This window comes from Mercenaria mercenaria, chromosome 2 (assembly GCF_021730395.1).
Source record: "Mercenaria mercenaria strain notata chromosome 2, MADL_Memer_1, whole genome shotgun sequence".
Classification (NCBI taxonomy): Eukaryota; Metazoa; Mollusca; class Bivalvia; order Venerida; family Veneridae; genus Mercenaria; species Mercenaria mercenaria.
The window spans coordinates 7,223,530-7,239,844 of NC_069362.1; the positions used below are offsets into that span (position 1 = coordinate 7,223,530).

At 34.1% G+C, this 16,315-nt stretch overlaps 1 protein-coding gene across 3 annotated transcripts in view; it reads left to right on the forward strand.

The window, feature by feature from the left end:
* The first annotated feature begins 2,583 nt into the window (after nt 1–2,583).
* The window catches only part of LOC123563106 (5-phosphohydroxy-L-lysine phospho-lyase-like), a 61,880-nt gene continuing 48,148 nt past the window's right edge, over nt 2,584–16,315 (forward strand). For all 3 annotated transcript variants that reach the window (XM_053528998.1, XM_053529007.1, XM_053529000.1), the window contains exons 1-3: nt 2,584–2,699; nt 14,120–14,238; nt 14,785–14,944. In XM_053528998.1, the coding sequence (XP_053384973.1) occupies nt 2,635–2,699; nt 14,120–14,238; nt 14,785–14,944 (344 nt within the window). In that variant the 5' untranslated portion in view covers nt 2,584–2,634. The remainder of the gene's footprint in view (nt 2,700–14,119; nt 14,239–14,784; nt 14,945–16,315) is intronic.

The following is a 16,315-nucleotide window of genomic DNA, read 5'->3' on the forward strand; positions in this document are numbered from 1 at the left end:
TTTTTATGTAAAAAATTGAGTGTGCAATAGCTGCGCGTGAAAAAGGGGAGGAGAAAATTTAAAACAATACCGCGAAAACGAAGAAGGAATCCCTGTTTTTTTTTCGCTTATACAATTCAAATTTTTTTTTTTTCATAAAATTTTATTTGTGAAAAAAAAACACACTTTTTCATTCCATTTAAAACATAAGGTTTTAATGGGCCTTTTACCAAAAAGAAACATAATTTCTTTTGGTATAAAAGGGAAAAACCCCCAAAAAAAAATTAATTCCGAAAAAGACACGTAAATAATATATTTGGTTAGCTAAAATGTTTTTTTTCTGCGCATTTGCTAAGAGTACGAATTTTTCCTTTTCAATACAATGAAAACGGGGGAAGATTAAATTTTACTATTATTTAAACAATTTTGAAGGGTGCCAAATTTTTTTGGAAAAACCCTCATTACACTTTTTTTGCCGTAAATTGAAAAAAAAAAATTTTAAGGTTAAAAATTTTTTGACATGCTTTTTGGGGTTTTGGGGCCCCCCAAGGGCAGTTTAACAAACCAAATTTTAGCTGAAGAAATTTCATCAATCTTTCAAAAAAAAGCAAAAAATCGACAATTACTCGGTATATACAAAAAAAGAGCATAATTACAAAAAGGTTGGTTTTTCCCAAAGAAAAACTCACAAAACTAAGCTCAGAATGCGACAGCATTAAAACTGCTCAATAAGATCCAAGTACAGTTTATTCCGTGTGGACGTTACCAAATAAAGAAGCGTGTTAGAGTAAATGTTTTCATACATTGCGAATTGATAAATTTACAAAAAAAAAATTTAATGAAGAAATTTGGAATTTGAAGAAAAACATCCGTTCAAAAAATTTTTTTTTGCTTTTTTCGGACTTATTTGTAAATTTTTGATTAGGGGCTCAAACGATTTTTCAGTTTTTATGTTCAAAAATGCCGAGCACTAGCAAACTGACTGAAAAGGGATTCTGTATAAAATAAAAATCAAATAACCTAAATAAAATTTCAAAGTTTTTTAAGATATTAAAAACCCTGAATTTAATTTTAAGTTTAAATTTATAATCTGAAAAGGTAGACATTGGGAAAAACCAAACGAACCTTAACAAGTTTTTACTGGGCTTTTTTCACGAAACAGTTGAATCGTTGAACAGTTAAATGGAATTTTTTCCCATTTAAAATATTTCTTTTTTCGCCGAGTTTTGGTTCAAACCAAATAAGTGAAATCCCGGGACTGTTCCTGGAAAGTAACCATACTTTGCACCAAAAAAGACGTTGGGGTCACGGGCAAAATCCGCTGGCAGGATTCGAACCCGCACCCCCGGTTTTTTCGAGCTCTTACAAAAATGAAAAAAAGGTAAAATTTTATCTCGATCTACTCTATATAGTTTTTAACTTTTAATTTTGAAATAACTTAAGTAAGCATTTTTATTCAAGGGTTCTTTCAAACTAAAAAAAAAAAAATTTTTAAAAACATTAAGCAAACCCGCCGAAAATGAAAACGATTATCGAAAATGCAAAGGCTATTGCCAAAACTGAATGTAAACAATTTTTCAAGTGTGATTCATCGTACGCAATTTATCGATAATTCAAGAGATACCACAAAATGCGGAACAAACCGTCTCAGTATTGTTTTTATATATTTATACAGGGAAATTTTTAAAAAAATGGGGTCCGTTGGGAAAAACTTTTTAATATTCAACGCTGCTTTTCGTGGTAATCGGTTATCCCCACCTATCCATTTTTTTTTACATGACCCCAAATGTTTTTTAGTCTTTTAATTTTTTTTTAAAAAATTTTTTAAAAAAAAGTTTTAAAAAACTGCTCCTTTTTTCTTTAAAAATTTTCAGTGATATTTGAAATTTTCGTATTATTTTTTTTTTACATAAAAATAATCCCCCTAAAGTCCATTGAACAAAAAAAAAATAAAAAATCCTGCCCTTTTTTCTACCTATTTTTTTAGGCATGTTACCGGGCACAAAGAAAATTTTTTAGTTTGGAATACCAGGTGAAACAAAAACTCTTTGAGGTCCGAGAGGAATTCCTTTCTTCGAAATATAACAACTTTTTAGACAAAACGTGATTATAAAAAAAAGATATAATGTAAATACAAAAATCGGAACAATTAGAAGGGTCATCAAAACAAAACATGTAAACACTTCCGGTACAAATTTACAAATTATTTAAAACGTTTTTGCAACCCAAAAAAACACGCAGTTTTAACCCCTTATAAAGAAGTTCCTCGCGGGGATCATAAAGTTTTAGTGTATTTTTTTACAAAAATTTTAAAAGTAAGTTGATTCGACAATCATCGAAAATTTTAAATTAGCCCTTTCCCTCCGAAGTTTTTCCCTGGGTTTTTGTACAATTCGGAATCGGGGTTTTCCGTGGGTTTTGGTCCCGGGGCCGGGCTGGGCCGGGTTTTATTAATAACCATAAAGAACAGCGGGATTTAGTGGTTTTCAGCCTAAATATATCGCACTATCTCGGACAACGATGCAATTAGAAGTTAGCCGTGTGTTGACAGTTCGGCAAAAAATTATTATGCAAAAGATGGTTTAATTATTTTTCCGTATTTAATATTTTAAGGGCTTTTATACTCGATTAACTGGTTGGATTTAAGCGACAAAAATGCCGGAAAAGGCAGACGCTTTAACTTTCAAACAGACGCTAAAAATGCGTCGGAATTACGTGGGGTGAGTTTGTTACACAACACTTAGTCTTGACCAGCTGACCCTGACCAGTTGTTGACCAGCCCTTGCCAAGGTAGTTTCGGCAGAATATTGCAGTATATGTAATTTAGTTAGCTTAATCTGCCCGAGTGCTTTAGAACTTTTCATGCAAAATCACAAAAACTGAAGAATTTCAGGTTTTTTTCTGCTGTTTTTATAGGAAAGATCGTGTTTGTATACAAATCCGGTGTATTTTCTATTTTTAGAACTGATAAGACAGTGATCGGGTGGGCAGAAGCCGATCGTCCATGTTTTTTTTGTAAACAGTGATGTTTTTCTAACGGTCTAAACTTTCTTAAAACACAAATAACATAAATAATTTTTTGATCAATGGAAAGGTTATTAAACAAGCAATTTATTGATTACTTTTAATTGTTATTTCGAAATAAAATGAATTAATTATGAACGCTTAACTTACACTGTTTTTCTAAAGGTTGTGAAAATCACTATGCTGCTTTTAAAATTATATGTCATTTAAAACGGTTATTCATTGATAAAAAATATTTGGATACAAAAATATGAAGATTGTTAGTATTTCAAATCTTTTTGAATTTTGAAAATCATTAAATGAGCAAAAAAGTTATTAAAAATTAAAAATTCTGATTCAATACGCAAACGGTGTTAAAAACATTTGTTTTGCCAACCACCAGATAAACAGATGTTAACGCGTGACGTCATGGCGATCTCTCCTATAGCCGTTATTCAGCTATATTCCCAATGCCAAAAAGTATGTATTTTTCCCAAAATGAGTGTAAAAATTCCCAATCTACATTCTGAAAAAAAAAATTCATCAAAATTGCACAAACATTGACCAAATTATGGACAATTTTGTAATGGCAGTATGTTAAAGAGGTTGTACAATGTGAAACAAGTGTAGGAGAAAGTGCTTAAACATATCCTTGCTATATCCTATGGGACTAAATATTTCCCAATTTGGAACATTTACGTGTCAAAATTCCCAATTTTGGGGGTACAGGCTATGTTCCCAAAACAGCAAGAAAAAACCCTGAATTTTATGCAGTTTTTTTACCATGAATCAAAGAGCTATAAAAATAAATAGATCGGCAACTTGAAAGGCATATAGAGCAAATCTCGCCAACATCCCGTGATAACGGAATGAGATCTCGTTTACCGGAAGTGACGCTTTCACCTCGCGCCATTTTGTATGCGAAAGCAATTATTCATCGGTAAAATAATTATCACCGTATGACCACGCTTCTTTTGATGGCAAGAAACGTGTACTTTGTGTCTTAAGACTATTTCACATTAAACTAAAGTATTTTAAACGTAGTTTTAAAGGTACAAGTTGTAACTCCATGGTCGCTGATGTTTGTTTTTACTAAGATAACGCCGATTCACGCTCTGACACGAGATCACGCGAGATTACAGCCAGTTGCCAGTCTGGGTATTTTATACTTCTTTGCATGAATGTCCAAATATTGACAATTTCTAACATTTTTAATAATAAACAGTCAGAGACTTCCCCTGGATTGAGAGATTTACAGTCAACTTGTCCCCCAGTCATTTCGTCCCTCTCGGCGATTTCAAATTGGTCATTTCGTCCCCCTTTTTTAAATGTATTTTTTGAAAAAAAAAATCAAAATATGATAATTAAGTTGTTTTTTCTTTCAAATAAGTATATTCAATGCTAAAATTGGCACTGTGTAAAATATGGAGTGGAGTGGTGGAGTGGAGTGGAGTCTGGAGTCGATTTTGGAGTCAATATTGGAGTCAAATTTGGAGTGGAGTCTTTTTGGAGTCAAATTTGGAGTCGATTTTGGAATCAGTTTCGGAGTCGATTTTGGAGTCAAATTTGGAGTGGAGTCTTCTTTTGGAGTCAAATTTGGAGTAGAGTCTTTTTTGGAGCCATTTTTGGATTGGAGGCATGGGGGTGATTTCTCTCAGGCCTGTAGTCACTAAATATATGTAATTGTCTGTTACTGAAACAGTCTTGATTGATAAAAAGGGTCTTAAGACAAATGGTCTCTTAATTTTATGCGGCCTCTCAAGCAGGATTTGTTTTTAAATGTTAAGGGATTTTGTGAGCGGAGTCTCATTGATGCTTAATGTTACTGAAGTGTTTGGTCTATATTAATTATTATTATCATTTCTGTGGTGAATTTAGGAATGGAATTCCTTGATTTTATGGTCGAAGGAAAAAACAACAACACTGGTTATAACTGTTTTCATCACGGTTTTCCTGGTTATAAAATTTCTGTTAGAGCCTGTGTTTTAAGACAATGGCCATGTCATTATTGGTAATATTATGGTTTACCAATGGTATTAAAGTCCCAGAAACACTTTGGATATTATAATTTCAAGTAGCATTTATTTCACGAAGGAAGAATTCAAAGATATCAGCCTCTCTACAAATCTTGTGCGGTCTTTAGCATTGTTTTCATAAGAACGTCTGTAGAAATCTGATCAAACCATTAAATAATGCATAGTAATTTCCAAACAACGACGGTTATTGCAGGCTTAACGTGAAAGGGAACGTAATAGCAATATTATAATTCTAAATAAACACTTAGAACATTTTTTCGATATCGCCCCTCAATATGTCTTTGTTGATTTATTTTAAAGTTACAACAAAAGCCTGCATTTTTTAAACCAATGTTTTTAGAGGTTGGACCATTTACTTTGTTCAAATGATCGGTCAGTTTGTATAGAAAAGGGATAGGTGACTTGCTCTGTTTTAGGGTGCATATCGATCCTATTGTATGTACTGAAAAATATCTGTAATAAAAATGTCTCTTTAATTCACATGCGTGTAGGTCTACTAAAATAATACATTTTGTATGAAATTTATTAAAAACAAAACCAAAAAAAAGAACAAGGTTTACGTTCACTGTATTTACTTCAGATATACCCAAAATGCACCATTTGCTGTTTGTTCTCATTTTAAAAAATTCTTGGGGGAGGATACCCCCCTACCCCCAACACCACCCTGCCTGGCTACTCGCCTGCAATCTTTATAGCTGACTCAAGAGTAACATGGATATTTCTAAATTCTGACCTTGTTATTTTCTCAATACGCTATTCGTTATTTAATATAGGTATCGTTTATAAATTTTGAATTTTGACCTGCGAAGACCATGGCTGATCATGGTCTGCATGGTTTGCAGAAGGCAGACCTATTTACCTGTTTACTATTTAACAGTCTGAACTAAAAATTTACAAAATGCAAATCTTAAAAAAATGCAGATGTTTTGTCTTTATTCATAGTCGAGCCATACCATGAGAAAACCTACATAGTTTACTGCATGGGTCACACATTAAACTGGAATCCACCTAAAAACCGGAATACACCGGAATACACTTTCTATAACCGGAATACACCTGTATTTTTTTTAATTAAAGGTATTTTTGAAGTTTTTTTGATATAATTCAATCATATATATCATAAATAATCAACATACCAAAGGAAAATAAAATACGTTCACGCAAAACGATTTTATAAGAGATTGAAATTCTGCGACCGCGCGGGAATTTACCATAACCGAAATACACCCGTATTTCTTCAACAAATGCTATTTTTGAAGTGGTTTATGACTGAATTCAAAATTATATATCATAAATAATTAATTTTCAAAATGAAATTAAAATACTTTTGCGCATTACGTTTTGTACATGATTGAAAATCGGCGAAGGCACTGGAAAATTGCGTATTCGTAAATGAAATTCCATGCCCTAAAATTCTCTAATGTACACCCGTATTTCTTAAATAAATCGTATTTTTAGGGTTTATGATAGTATTCAATCATATCTAAAATAAATAATTAATTTACAAAAGGAAATTAAAATGCGCATAACGTTTTATACGAGGTTGCAAATTTGTTGAGCGCACGGGAAATTTGCGCACTCGTGGATGAACCACAATCGCCATAATTTTGTTAGATTTTAACTTAGGTAGGTAAATTTCTTTCAAGTTTCGATTTTTTTGGTTCAAATTATTTCAAAATAGTCTTTTTATGCTATAATATAATATTCCTTTATGAAATATAGTGTAACCATATCAGCTGCTTTAATTTGTTATTAAAAGCGAATGTGCATAAACTGACAGGTAAATGTGTCAAACGATAATAGCGGATATCCTACCTCTATGACCTATTTGCCCTCAAGAAATTTACATTATTGTTTAAGAAGAATATCTTAAAAGTAAAGTGTCGTGTCAAAAGTATACATGTACAAAGATGCATTTAAATCCGCAACGACATCGTATTGCTTTATTTAAAACCACATTTCTATTTACGTTCACGATGTCACGTAACCTATTATGCCACACTAACAGAAATCTGTTTGCCAAAAATCGTTTTACTCCATTTATTTAAATTGCTGCCGCTTTTTCATTATTTAAGATTTTTTTATTCTGTTCTTTGTACTTTCTGGTCAAAAGTCTGAATTTTATGGCCATAGTATGTATCATTTATTTACTTTTAGAAAGAAATAAGTAATTAAGATCGCGCTGTTTGAAGTTTTACAAAATAATTATGTGAAAATTCGACCGTTTTTATAAAAAGTTCCCTACATTACTGTCGATGTGTTGATTAACAAAAGTAACGTTGAGCGATGTAAATTAGATATTACCATAGGTCGCACGTGCTCGTGGAATGGAAAATTACCGGCATGATGTTTTGTCTCTTTACGATTCCCGGGTAAATTCCAGTCAATCCAAAAAATGCTTGTTGACGTTTTTGACGATGAAGTTCTGAATTTGGGTAAGGTTACGACGTAAAAACACTTTTCCTAAATTTCCTGTGTGGACTGGAATTAATAAAACTGATTTTTAACAAAATAAGGAATTCTGTAAACGAAACACTGAAAAAGTATTTAAAGGAAGACTATGTTGATAAAGGAAAACGACTACGATACCCGAGACATTATGATCGAGACTTAGTGCATCCTAGAGAGAAGGAAGTAGGAATGAAAATGTTTAAATCTACAATACTTCGCTGTTTTAGCAAAACACTGAATTAGTATTGATACGTTGAAGTACATGAAAAATAAAAAAAAAATATACTGAATGTACCTGTTTTTCTTCAAGTTTTCAATTTGCAATTATAACGACAAGTATGAAATTAAATAAAAGTTTATCATATTTAACTGCACTTACCTTGTCAGACATTATTTGTCACATGTCGCATATGTGTGCTTACAAATATACTGATTAATTGATATAATCAATACCGGTAGGTGTGATAATCCAATCAAACTCTTATCAGGACAAATGAGAGGCACGTGTTTGTTGCGCCGCATATATTCAAAGGATATTAATTGTGCTTTGGAAATAAGCGCAGTAAACGTTTTTATATTTATATATTAAACATTATATAATTCTTTTGAAACCTGATTTTTCGTAATTTATTTTCTTCTTAAATTATCAAATTAAACATGAAGAAATAATTCAGTTAGTTCCAATAATAAACATACGGCCAGTTCTTTCCGATCAGCGCGGTTTATGCACTGACATGTGTGTATAATTCATTTAAAAATTGAATATTGATATTTTTTCTTAATTAATTTTCTTTTTTATTTGTTAAACGAAATGCGAAATATGAAGAAATAATTAAATAATTTCCAATTATAAACATGTGACATGCCCTTTCCAATCATGTTATGTCCTTTCCGATCAGCGCGGTTTATGCCACTCGTATTTTGTCTATAATTCATTTAAAAATCAAAAATTGCTATTTTATCATTCATAGTTTATTATGCCCCCGAAGGGAGGCATATAGTTTTTGAACCGTCTGTCTGTCGGTCTGTCAGTCTGTCGGTCTGTCGGTCTGTCCGCATTTTTCGTGTCCGGTCCATATCTTTGTCATCGATGGATGGATTTTCAAATAACTTGGCATGAATGTGTACCACAGTAAGACGACGTGTCGCGTGCAAGACCCAGGTCCGTAGCTCAAAGGTCAAGGTCACACTTAGACATTAAAGGTTATTGCATTGATGGGCGTGTCCGGTCCATATCTTTGTCATCAATGGATGGATTTTCAAATAACTTGGCATGAATGTGTACCACAGTAAGAAGATGTGTCGCGCGCAAGACCCAGGTTCGTAGCTCAAAGGTCAAGGTCACACTTAGACATTAAGGGATAGTGCATTGATGGGCGTGTCCGGTCCATATCTTTGTCATCGATGGATGGATTTTCAAATAACTTGGCATGAATGTGTAACACATTAAGATGACGTGTCGCGCGCAAGACCTAGGTCTGTATCTCAAAGGTCAAGGTCACACTTAGACATTAAGGGATAGTGCATTGATGGGCGTGTCCGGTCCATATCTTTGTCATCGATGGATGGATTTTCAAATAACTTGGCATGAATGTGTACCACAGTAAGACGACGTGTCATGCACAAGACCCAGGTCCGTAGCTCAAAGGTCAAGGTCACACTTAGATGTTAAAGGTCTTTTTTCATGATAGTGCATTGATGGGCGTCTCCAGTCCATATCTTTGTCATTCATGCATGGATTTTAAAATAACTACCCATAAATGTGTGACACAGTAAGACGACGTGTCGCGCGCAAGACCCAGCTCCGTAGGTCAAAGGTCCTAAACTCGAACATCGGCCATAACTATTAATTTAAAGTGCCATCGGGGGCATGTGTCATCCTATGGAGACAGCTCTTGTTTTCTTTTTTATTTGTTAAATGAAATATGAAGAAACAATTAAATCAGTTTCAATTATAAACATGTGACATGCCCTTTCCGATCATGTTAAGCCCTTTCCGATCCGTGCGGTTTATGTCGGGACCCGTATTTTGTTTATGATTCATTTAAAATCGAATAATGATATTTTTGTCTTAAATTATTTTCTTATTAATTGAGGAAACAATTAAATAAATTTTAATAATCAACATTCCGGTATCTAGTCATAGCGACGTAAGCGTAAAACATTTCCGTAAGATCGTAAAGTTATAATCTCGTATACAGAATTAACTTTTAATAAACTTCTCTCAAATATTCATTCATATTTAATCTGATTGAACATGGTTCTACAACTTACAAAAAATAATAAAAAGTGTTTATTTAAGGGAATACTATTTATTTTTTAAAAAAGGACGAGTGCATTTATGTTACGGAAACTTCCTGTGCGCTCGCCAAATCCAAATCTCGTATAAAATCGTTTTGCGTTAAAGTATTCTATTTTCCTTTTGTAAACTTATTATTTATATTATACACGAATTATTTCTGCAATAAACCCTACAAAAATACCATTTATTAATAAAATACGGGTGTATTTCGGTTATGGAAACTTCCCGCGCGTTCACCGAACTTCATTCTCGTATAAAATCATTTTGCGTAAACGTATTTTATTTTCCTTTCATATGTTAATTATTTATGATATATATGATTGAATTTTATCAAAAACCTTTCAAAAATACCTTTAACTTAAAAAATACAGGTGTATTCCGGTTATAGAAAGTGTATTCCGGTGTATTCCGGTTTTTAGGTGGATTCCGGTCTAATGTGTGACCCTACTGCATTAGCATTGAACTAGGTCAGCCTGCACTATTCTCATTCATCTGACGTTCAACGTGGTACCCGAGAACCGTGGTAGAGCTCTTGTATGCGAGAATGGCCTGCACAGGCATGAAGTTGGTCAGAATTCATATAGTTCTTTAACAATTGTCTTACTCGAATATGGTTTTAAAGCACATTTTTTTATGGAATGAGCAGACGAATCAAAAACCAGACTAGTGCAAATGTATTTTTCATGTGAATTGTACTATTGTCTATTATAAACATATGCATAACACACAGTATTCTATCATTCATTCTAACACGACCAGCAAATAACCTACATACATGTAGAGAAAAATCTATCTCGGGTTATTCTGCAATAAACCACTCGCGTGCTATGACGTCATCCGATCCAGGTGCGTAGCACGGTCGTAAAAAGTAGTTACCATTTTTTCTAGCATTGTTTATATTAGTATGTCGTGTTAGAATCGAAATAATAAGTTCCCAAGTGTGATTTATCTTAGAATAACCCAAGTTTTTCGTTCTTATGCGAAACAATATATCACTCAGGCCTACGGCCTTCGTGATATATTCCTACGCATAAGAACTCAAAACTCGGGTTATTCTACGATAAACCACGTTTTGGAACTTATTATTTCTTAATTAATTTCATCAAGTACTATCATTTCTTATTATGTGTCTTATTATATTATGCCGTTTGTAGTAGATAGTAAATATTTAATTACCTAAGTTTTTTTTTCTTGTTTTCATTTTCCGGATTCATTTTAAAAACTTAAAACAATACTTTCTCATTATTTCACATTTCAAGTTAGAAATGTTTATCAATTCTCTCTGAGTAATCTTCAGGCAACATCTGGTCAAACATCATAAATAACAAACCATGAAGGAACTAGGGGTCAAGTCCTGATAAGAATGAGATATCATGCTGAGGTGCTGTACCAGTACCTTCTCCAGCAGAATTTTGTAGAAATCTGTCATAAAGTAGAGAGTGATTTGTTGTAATTAACTATCCAATGTAATGGCAAGTTATTCTTACCAATCTGATAAGGGTCATTTGAGAAAACATCAGTATAACTGTTATTGTTATTTCTAGAGGAGTATGATATTGAGCCCATTCATGATTCAACAGTTTACTAGTACATACATGTAAGTGTGAAATATTTATGTGGATCATTATTTGGAGGTGACATATAAATGTAGGATTTTTAATGAATTTTTAGGTTTTATTAAACTGACTCCAAATTAGACTCCAAAACTGACTCCAAAATTGACTCTTAATTTGACTCCAAAAAGACTCCATTCCAAATATGACTCCAAAGTTGACTCCAAAAGCGACTCCAAATTTGACTCCAAAATTGACTCCAAAATAGACTCCAGACTCCACTCCACCACTCCACTCCATGACTCCACTCCATATTTTACACGGTGCCGCTAAAATTATACAAAAGTTTTCGTTTGTATTAAGAACTTTTTTCTTTAAAAATGATCAATTTAACAAGGAAGATTTGATGTTTTTTTTCCGTTTTTTTTTTCTTTGGTTTTGTAAACTTGTCTGCTATGTTGGACAACATGATTGCTGTTTAAATGTCTGTATTTGATGCTGCTTCAACCTCAACACCTCAACAGTGATACTTGGCAACATCCCATCAAAGACAAGGGTGACTGTATACAGTTGTGCAGTGTGAAGTGCTCCGGAAAATAAAACTATAAACATTTAATGTTGGTGTTGTATGACGGTTAAAGTAACTTTTCACACTACACTTTAAAAGACGATCTGAAGATCAACTTGTTTTTACACTGTACAGTTTTCTGTTTCCTTACACTGAGAATGGTACAAGCTGTACGGAGGATTTAAATGCCTCCAGGCTTGAAGAAATAACGCAGGAGTCCGGTAGGAGGTTCCAACTAATCACTGTCCTTTGGGGAAAATGAGTACTGATGAAAGTGATAAGTATTTATCCTAGTCTGATAAGGAATTAATTTTAAACTATGGCATTGGCGTGTTGATTTGACATTTGCACTAACTGGATGGTAAGAGTTTGGAACAGCCACGAGGAAGTTCACAACTTTGTACATTGGTGTAACATCTGCCCAGAAACGTCTTTGTTGTAAACTTGGCCATTGCAGTATTTTTACTAATTCTGTCACACTGGTTGGATTGTGTGGATTAAACGGTTTATTCATTACCCATCAAGCTGCATTTCATTGGATTTGCTCAATCTGTTTAATTTGCGGATCATCGATTTTGTACAATACACTGTCACCAAGGTGATCTAGCAAGGTGTCGGTGATATGACAAGATTCTGTGTACATATCAGTCGCCGATGCACTTCATGATAAATGGAAGACCGCTGTATTTATTTTCAGTTATATTTTCTAGCCTTTTCAAAAATTCGGCATTTCGCCGCTCCTCGAAATATTGGGGCGGCAGGTGCCGCCCCTGTCGCCCCAGCTCCTACGCCCTTGTATATTTGAAATTGAAATAAATTTGAGCATTCTAAAATGAGAGTTGTAATTATTCTTTCATTAATTTTCATTGCTTAAGCTAATTTGGGTCTTTCGATCGAAAGATTTGTCTTTTTCGAACGAGAGACAGTGTTTGGATCGAGAGAATGTCTCTCATTAGTCTCAATCAAGGGGAAGTCTCCGACCTGATAAAAAGGTATGGTTTGGCATATATGGCCCAAAAAGTGCATCTCTGTGCAAATACTTTTGTAACCACCTACCCGGTATATCCCTTTGGTTACTTTGGTAAAGGGAAAGGTAAATTCTATTTTTATTTATCCCTATTTTAAGAACAGTTAAAACCATTTATACCTTACCCCCAGCAATTTGCTTGTACCCATTTACAGCTGGGTCGGCTGAGGCAATCATGATAAAGTGCCTTGCCCAAGGACACACCGCAATGGGAGTAGCAAGGATTGTGGTTGTTTGGTTACTCACTAACTGTATCCATACTCCTTGACATTGAGTTGGCAACCTTGTTAGGAATTTGTGGATGCATTGGCCGAGAGGGCTAAGACACTTTCCTACAGAGGTGAAGGCCCCTGGTTTGAATCCATTGTGGTGTGTCTTTGGGCAAGGCACTTTATCGAGATTGACTCAGTCGACTGAGCTGTAAAAAATCTTCATCAGAAAAATACATTTCAAGTGCAAGAAAGCTGTTGGGTATGAAAAACTGTTTTTAAGCTCATCTGATATTTTTAAAAAATCTACGAGGTATTGTCATCACTTGATCGTTGGTGTCGGCGTTGGTTAAATTTTTTGTTTAGGTCAACTTTTTCTCAATCACTGTAAAAGCTACAGCTTTGAAACTTATTTAGTATTATTTACCATCATTAGGGGACTAAGAGACCAAGACCCATAACTCTGATTAGCATTTTGTCAGAATTATGGCCCTTTTTGTCCTTAGAAGTTTTGAACAGTAACTCATTTCTTACATATTGTCCAGCACTTGCAGACACTTGTGATGGCACACGTAGGCAATGCTCTTTTTTTCAATAATGTAGGTCAAGAACCATAGCTCTCACCTGCATTTCGTCAGAATTGTGGCCATTTTTGTACTCTGAACTACTATAACACTTTTCTTACATATTGTCCAGCACTTGCAGATGAGTGATGGCACCCATAGGCGGGGCTCTTGTTGTTTTAGACATCCCAACTGTAATGTATCGGGTGTTGGGTTTTTACTCCGAGATATAGGAAGACAACATAGTTGGTTTATATTGGTTTATTTATATTGTTTCTAATGTTGCTTTTGATGACTATTATAGAACACCCTAACTCTAACCCTGCATATGTATAGCAATTATAAGGAACAGTAACTCTGCAAAGGAGAAAAAATTGAAAAAAGTGCCTCATGAAAGCATCAATGAAAGATTCTTGTTTTCATTGCAGGAGATCATGTAAGCTGCATTATGAGGTGTCTCCGCTGAAGATTGTGAGAGCATCGAGACAGTACATGTATGATGACTCTGGTAGTGAATACCTGGACTGTATCAATAATACCTCACATGGTAAGTTGTATGGTGTGCTATGATTAGCAAAAAATTGATAATATCATATAGAAGAAAATGATTTAGATTTAATTTGAAGACGAACAAAATGTAGGAACTAGTAACATTTTCTGGCTAGCTTTAATTTAAAAATTTCAAAACTATGCCCCTTTTTAACTAAATGTTTTGTATGTAAGCAGGTGTCTCAGAGAAATTCTTGGCATTTTGAGTTGATCTAACAGTGAAAGTCACATAACTCTGGCTTTTATTTTGTCAGAATTATGTCCACATCCAAATTAGAAATTTTTGTTCAATCTATTTTCAACAAAGAAAATGTTGGTGAAGCTTTTGAGTTTTGTATGTTAATTAGTATTTTATGGAAAGGTTTCTGATAGTCAAGCACACTGTCATTAGACATAGCTCTTTTTCAGTGTCAGTTCTGTCTTCTCTATAAAAATTTTATAAATTATTTTAGTGTTGATTTGATAAAATGTTGTTTATTTTTCTGCAAACATGTAAATTTCTATAATATTTGATGGATTTTCTCCAAATCTTTTGCTCTTTTAGTCGGCCACTGTCATCCACATGTCATTGGGGCTGGTCAGGAACAGATGTCCAAGTTAATAACAGCATATGGCTTCCTCACAGATTGCCAAGTAGAATATGCAAAACGCATTGTCGAGCTCCTACCCGAGAGCCTGTGTGTTTGCTACTTCCTGAATTCTGGGTAAGATCTAGTTGATTTTCTGAAGGCAGGTCTCAGTGGGGCTGTCATTTTTATTGCAATTCAGGTGTATTATGGGTATATGTACAAGTTAATGACCGCAATTTAGTGTTCCAGGCTGTTGACTCAATAAAAGATGAAAACTGTGCACATCCAGGGGATAAGATTTACAGGTTTTGGTCAAAAGAGCTGTTTTCTTGGTAAATGAATTTTTGAATTTTAATTCTTGAGTATGAAATGAATAGGAATTTTACTTGTTAAACCTTATTATGCTGGACACAATTGATTCTGCCTTTGTGACCAGTGCGGATCATAATCAGCCTGCATATCCATCCAGTACAGATCTGCATTGTTAGCCATTCAGTCGGTATCTTATTGGTATGCACCCCTTTTAACAGTTAATGGTACTGTCAAAATTGAAAGATGGACAAGTTAATTATAGAAATTTAGCAGGGTAAGGGTTAGTTTGGATTTAATTTCTTAGTTTGACTCAACAAAATCTATGCAAATTAGTGGCCCACTAATATCAATGATTTTGCAGTAATGAAGAAATAGTGCAAACATATCAGTAATGCAAATTTTACATTATTTAGAATGTTCTATTAATGTAGGTGTCTATGCAAAACATTCTGACTTTTGAAAGAGTTACAGTGTTGTTGATATATTGATGTTTTGTGATAATTGTCAGCTGATATCACAATAATCATTTGTTGATGGAATAAGAAATTCTAGTACCTATCGTTACTGAAAGCAGGGTCAGATTTCTACTTTTTTAGAAACAGAAAGTTTTTAATGATTTTAAATTGACTAGGACTGGGACGATTACTGGGTAATCGGATCCGATTCTTGCAAAACCGCTAATCGCTCTCAAAAAATAAACACCACGAATTGTACTCTATCTTTATATATTTCTTTGACTAGCACATAGACCCGCAGTGTATTTCCGCTAAAACGCATAGAACATTGTCATTCGTCTCGGATTTGCCTGTAGTGATATGTGTAAAATAAAATACACCAAAATATGACTTATTCATTATAACTTTGTTTGCAAAGGATAATTTGTTTGTTTGTTTGTTTGTTTTGGGTTTAACGCCGTTTTTCAATAGTATTTCAGTCATGTAACGGCGGGCAGTTAACCTAACCAGTGTTCCTGGATTCTGTACCAGTACAAACCTGTTCTCCGCAAGTAACTACCAACGTCCCCACATGAATTATCAGTGGTGGAGGACGAATGATTTCAGACACGATGTCTTTTATCAAATCGTCACAGAGAACATAACATTATGCCCCACCCGAGGATCGAACTCGCGACCCCGCGATCCTTAGACCAACGCTCTCCCTACTGAGCTAAGCAGGCGGGTTTTTAAAGGATAA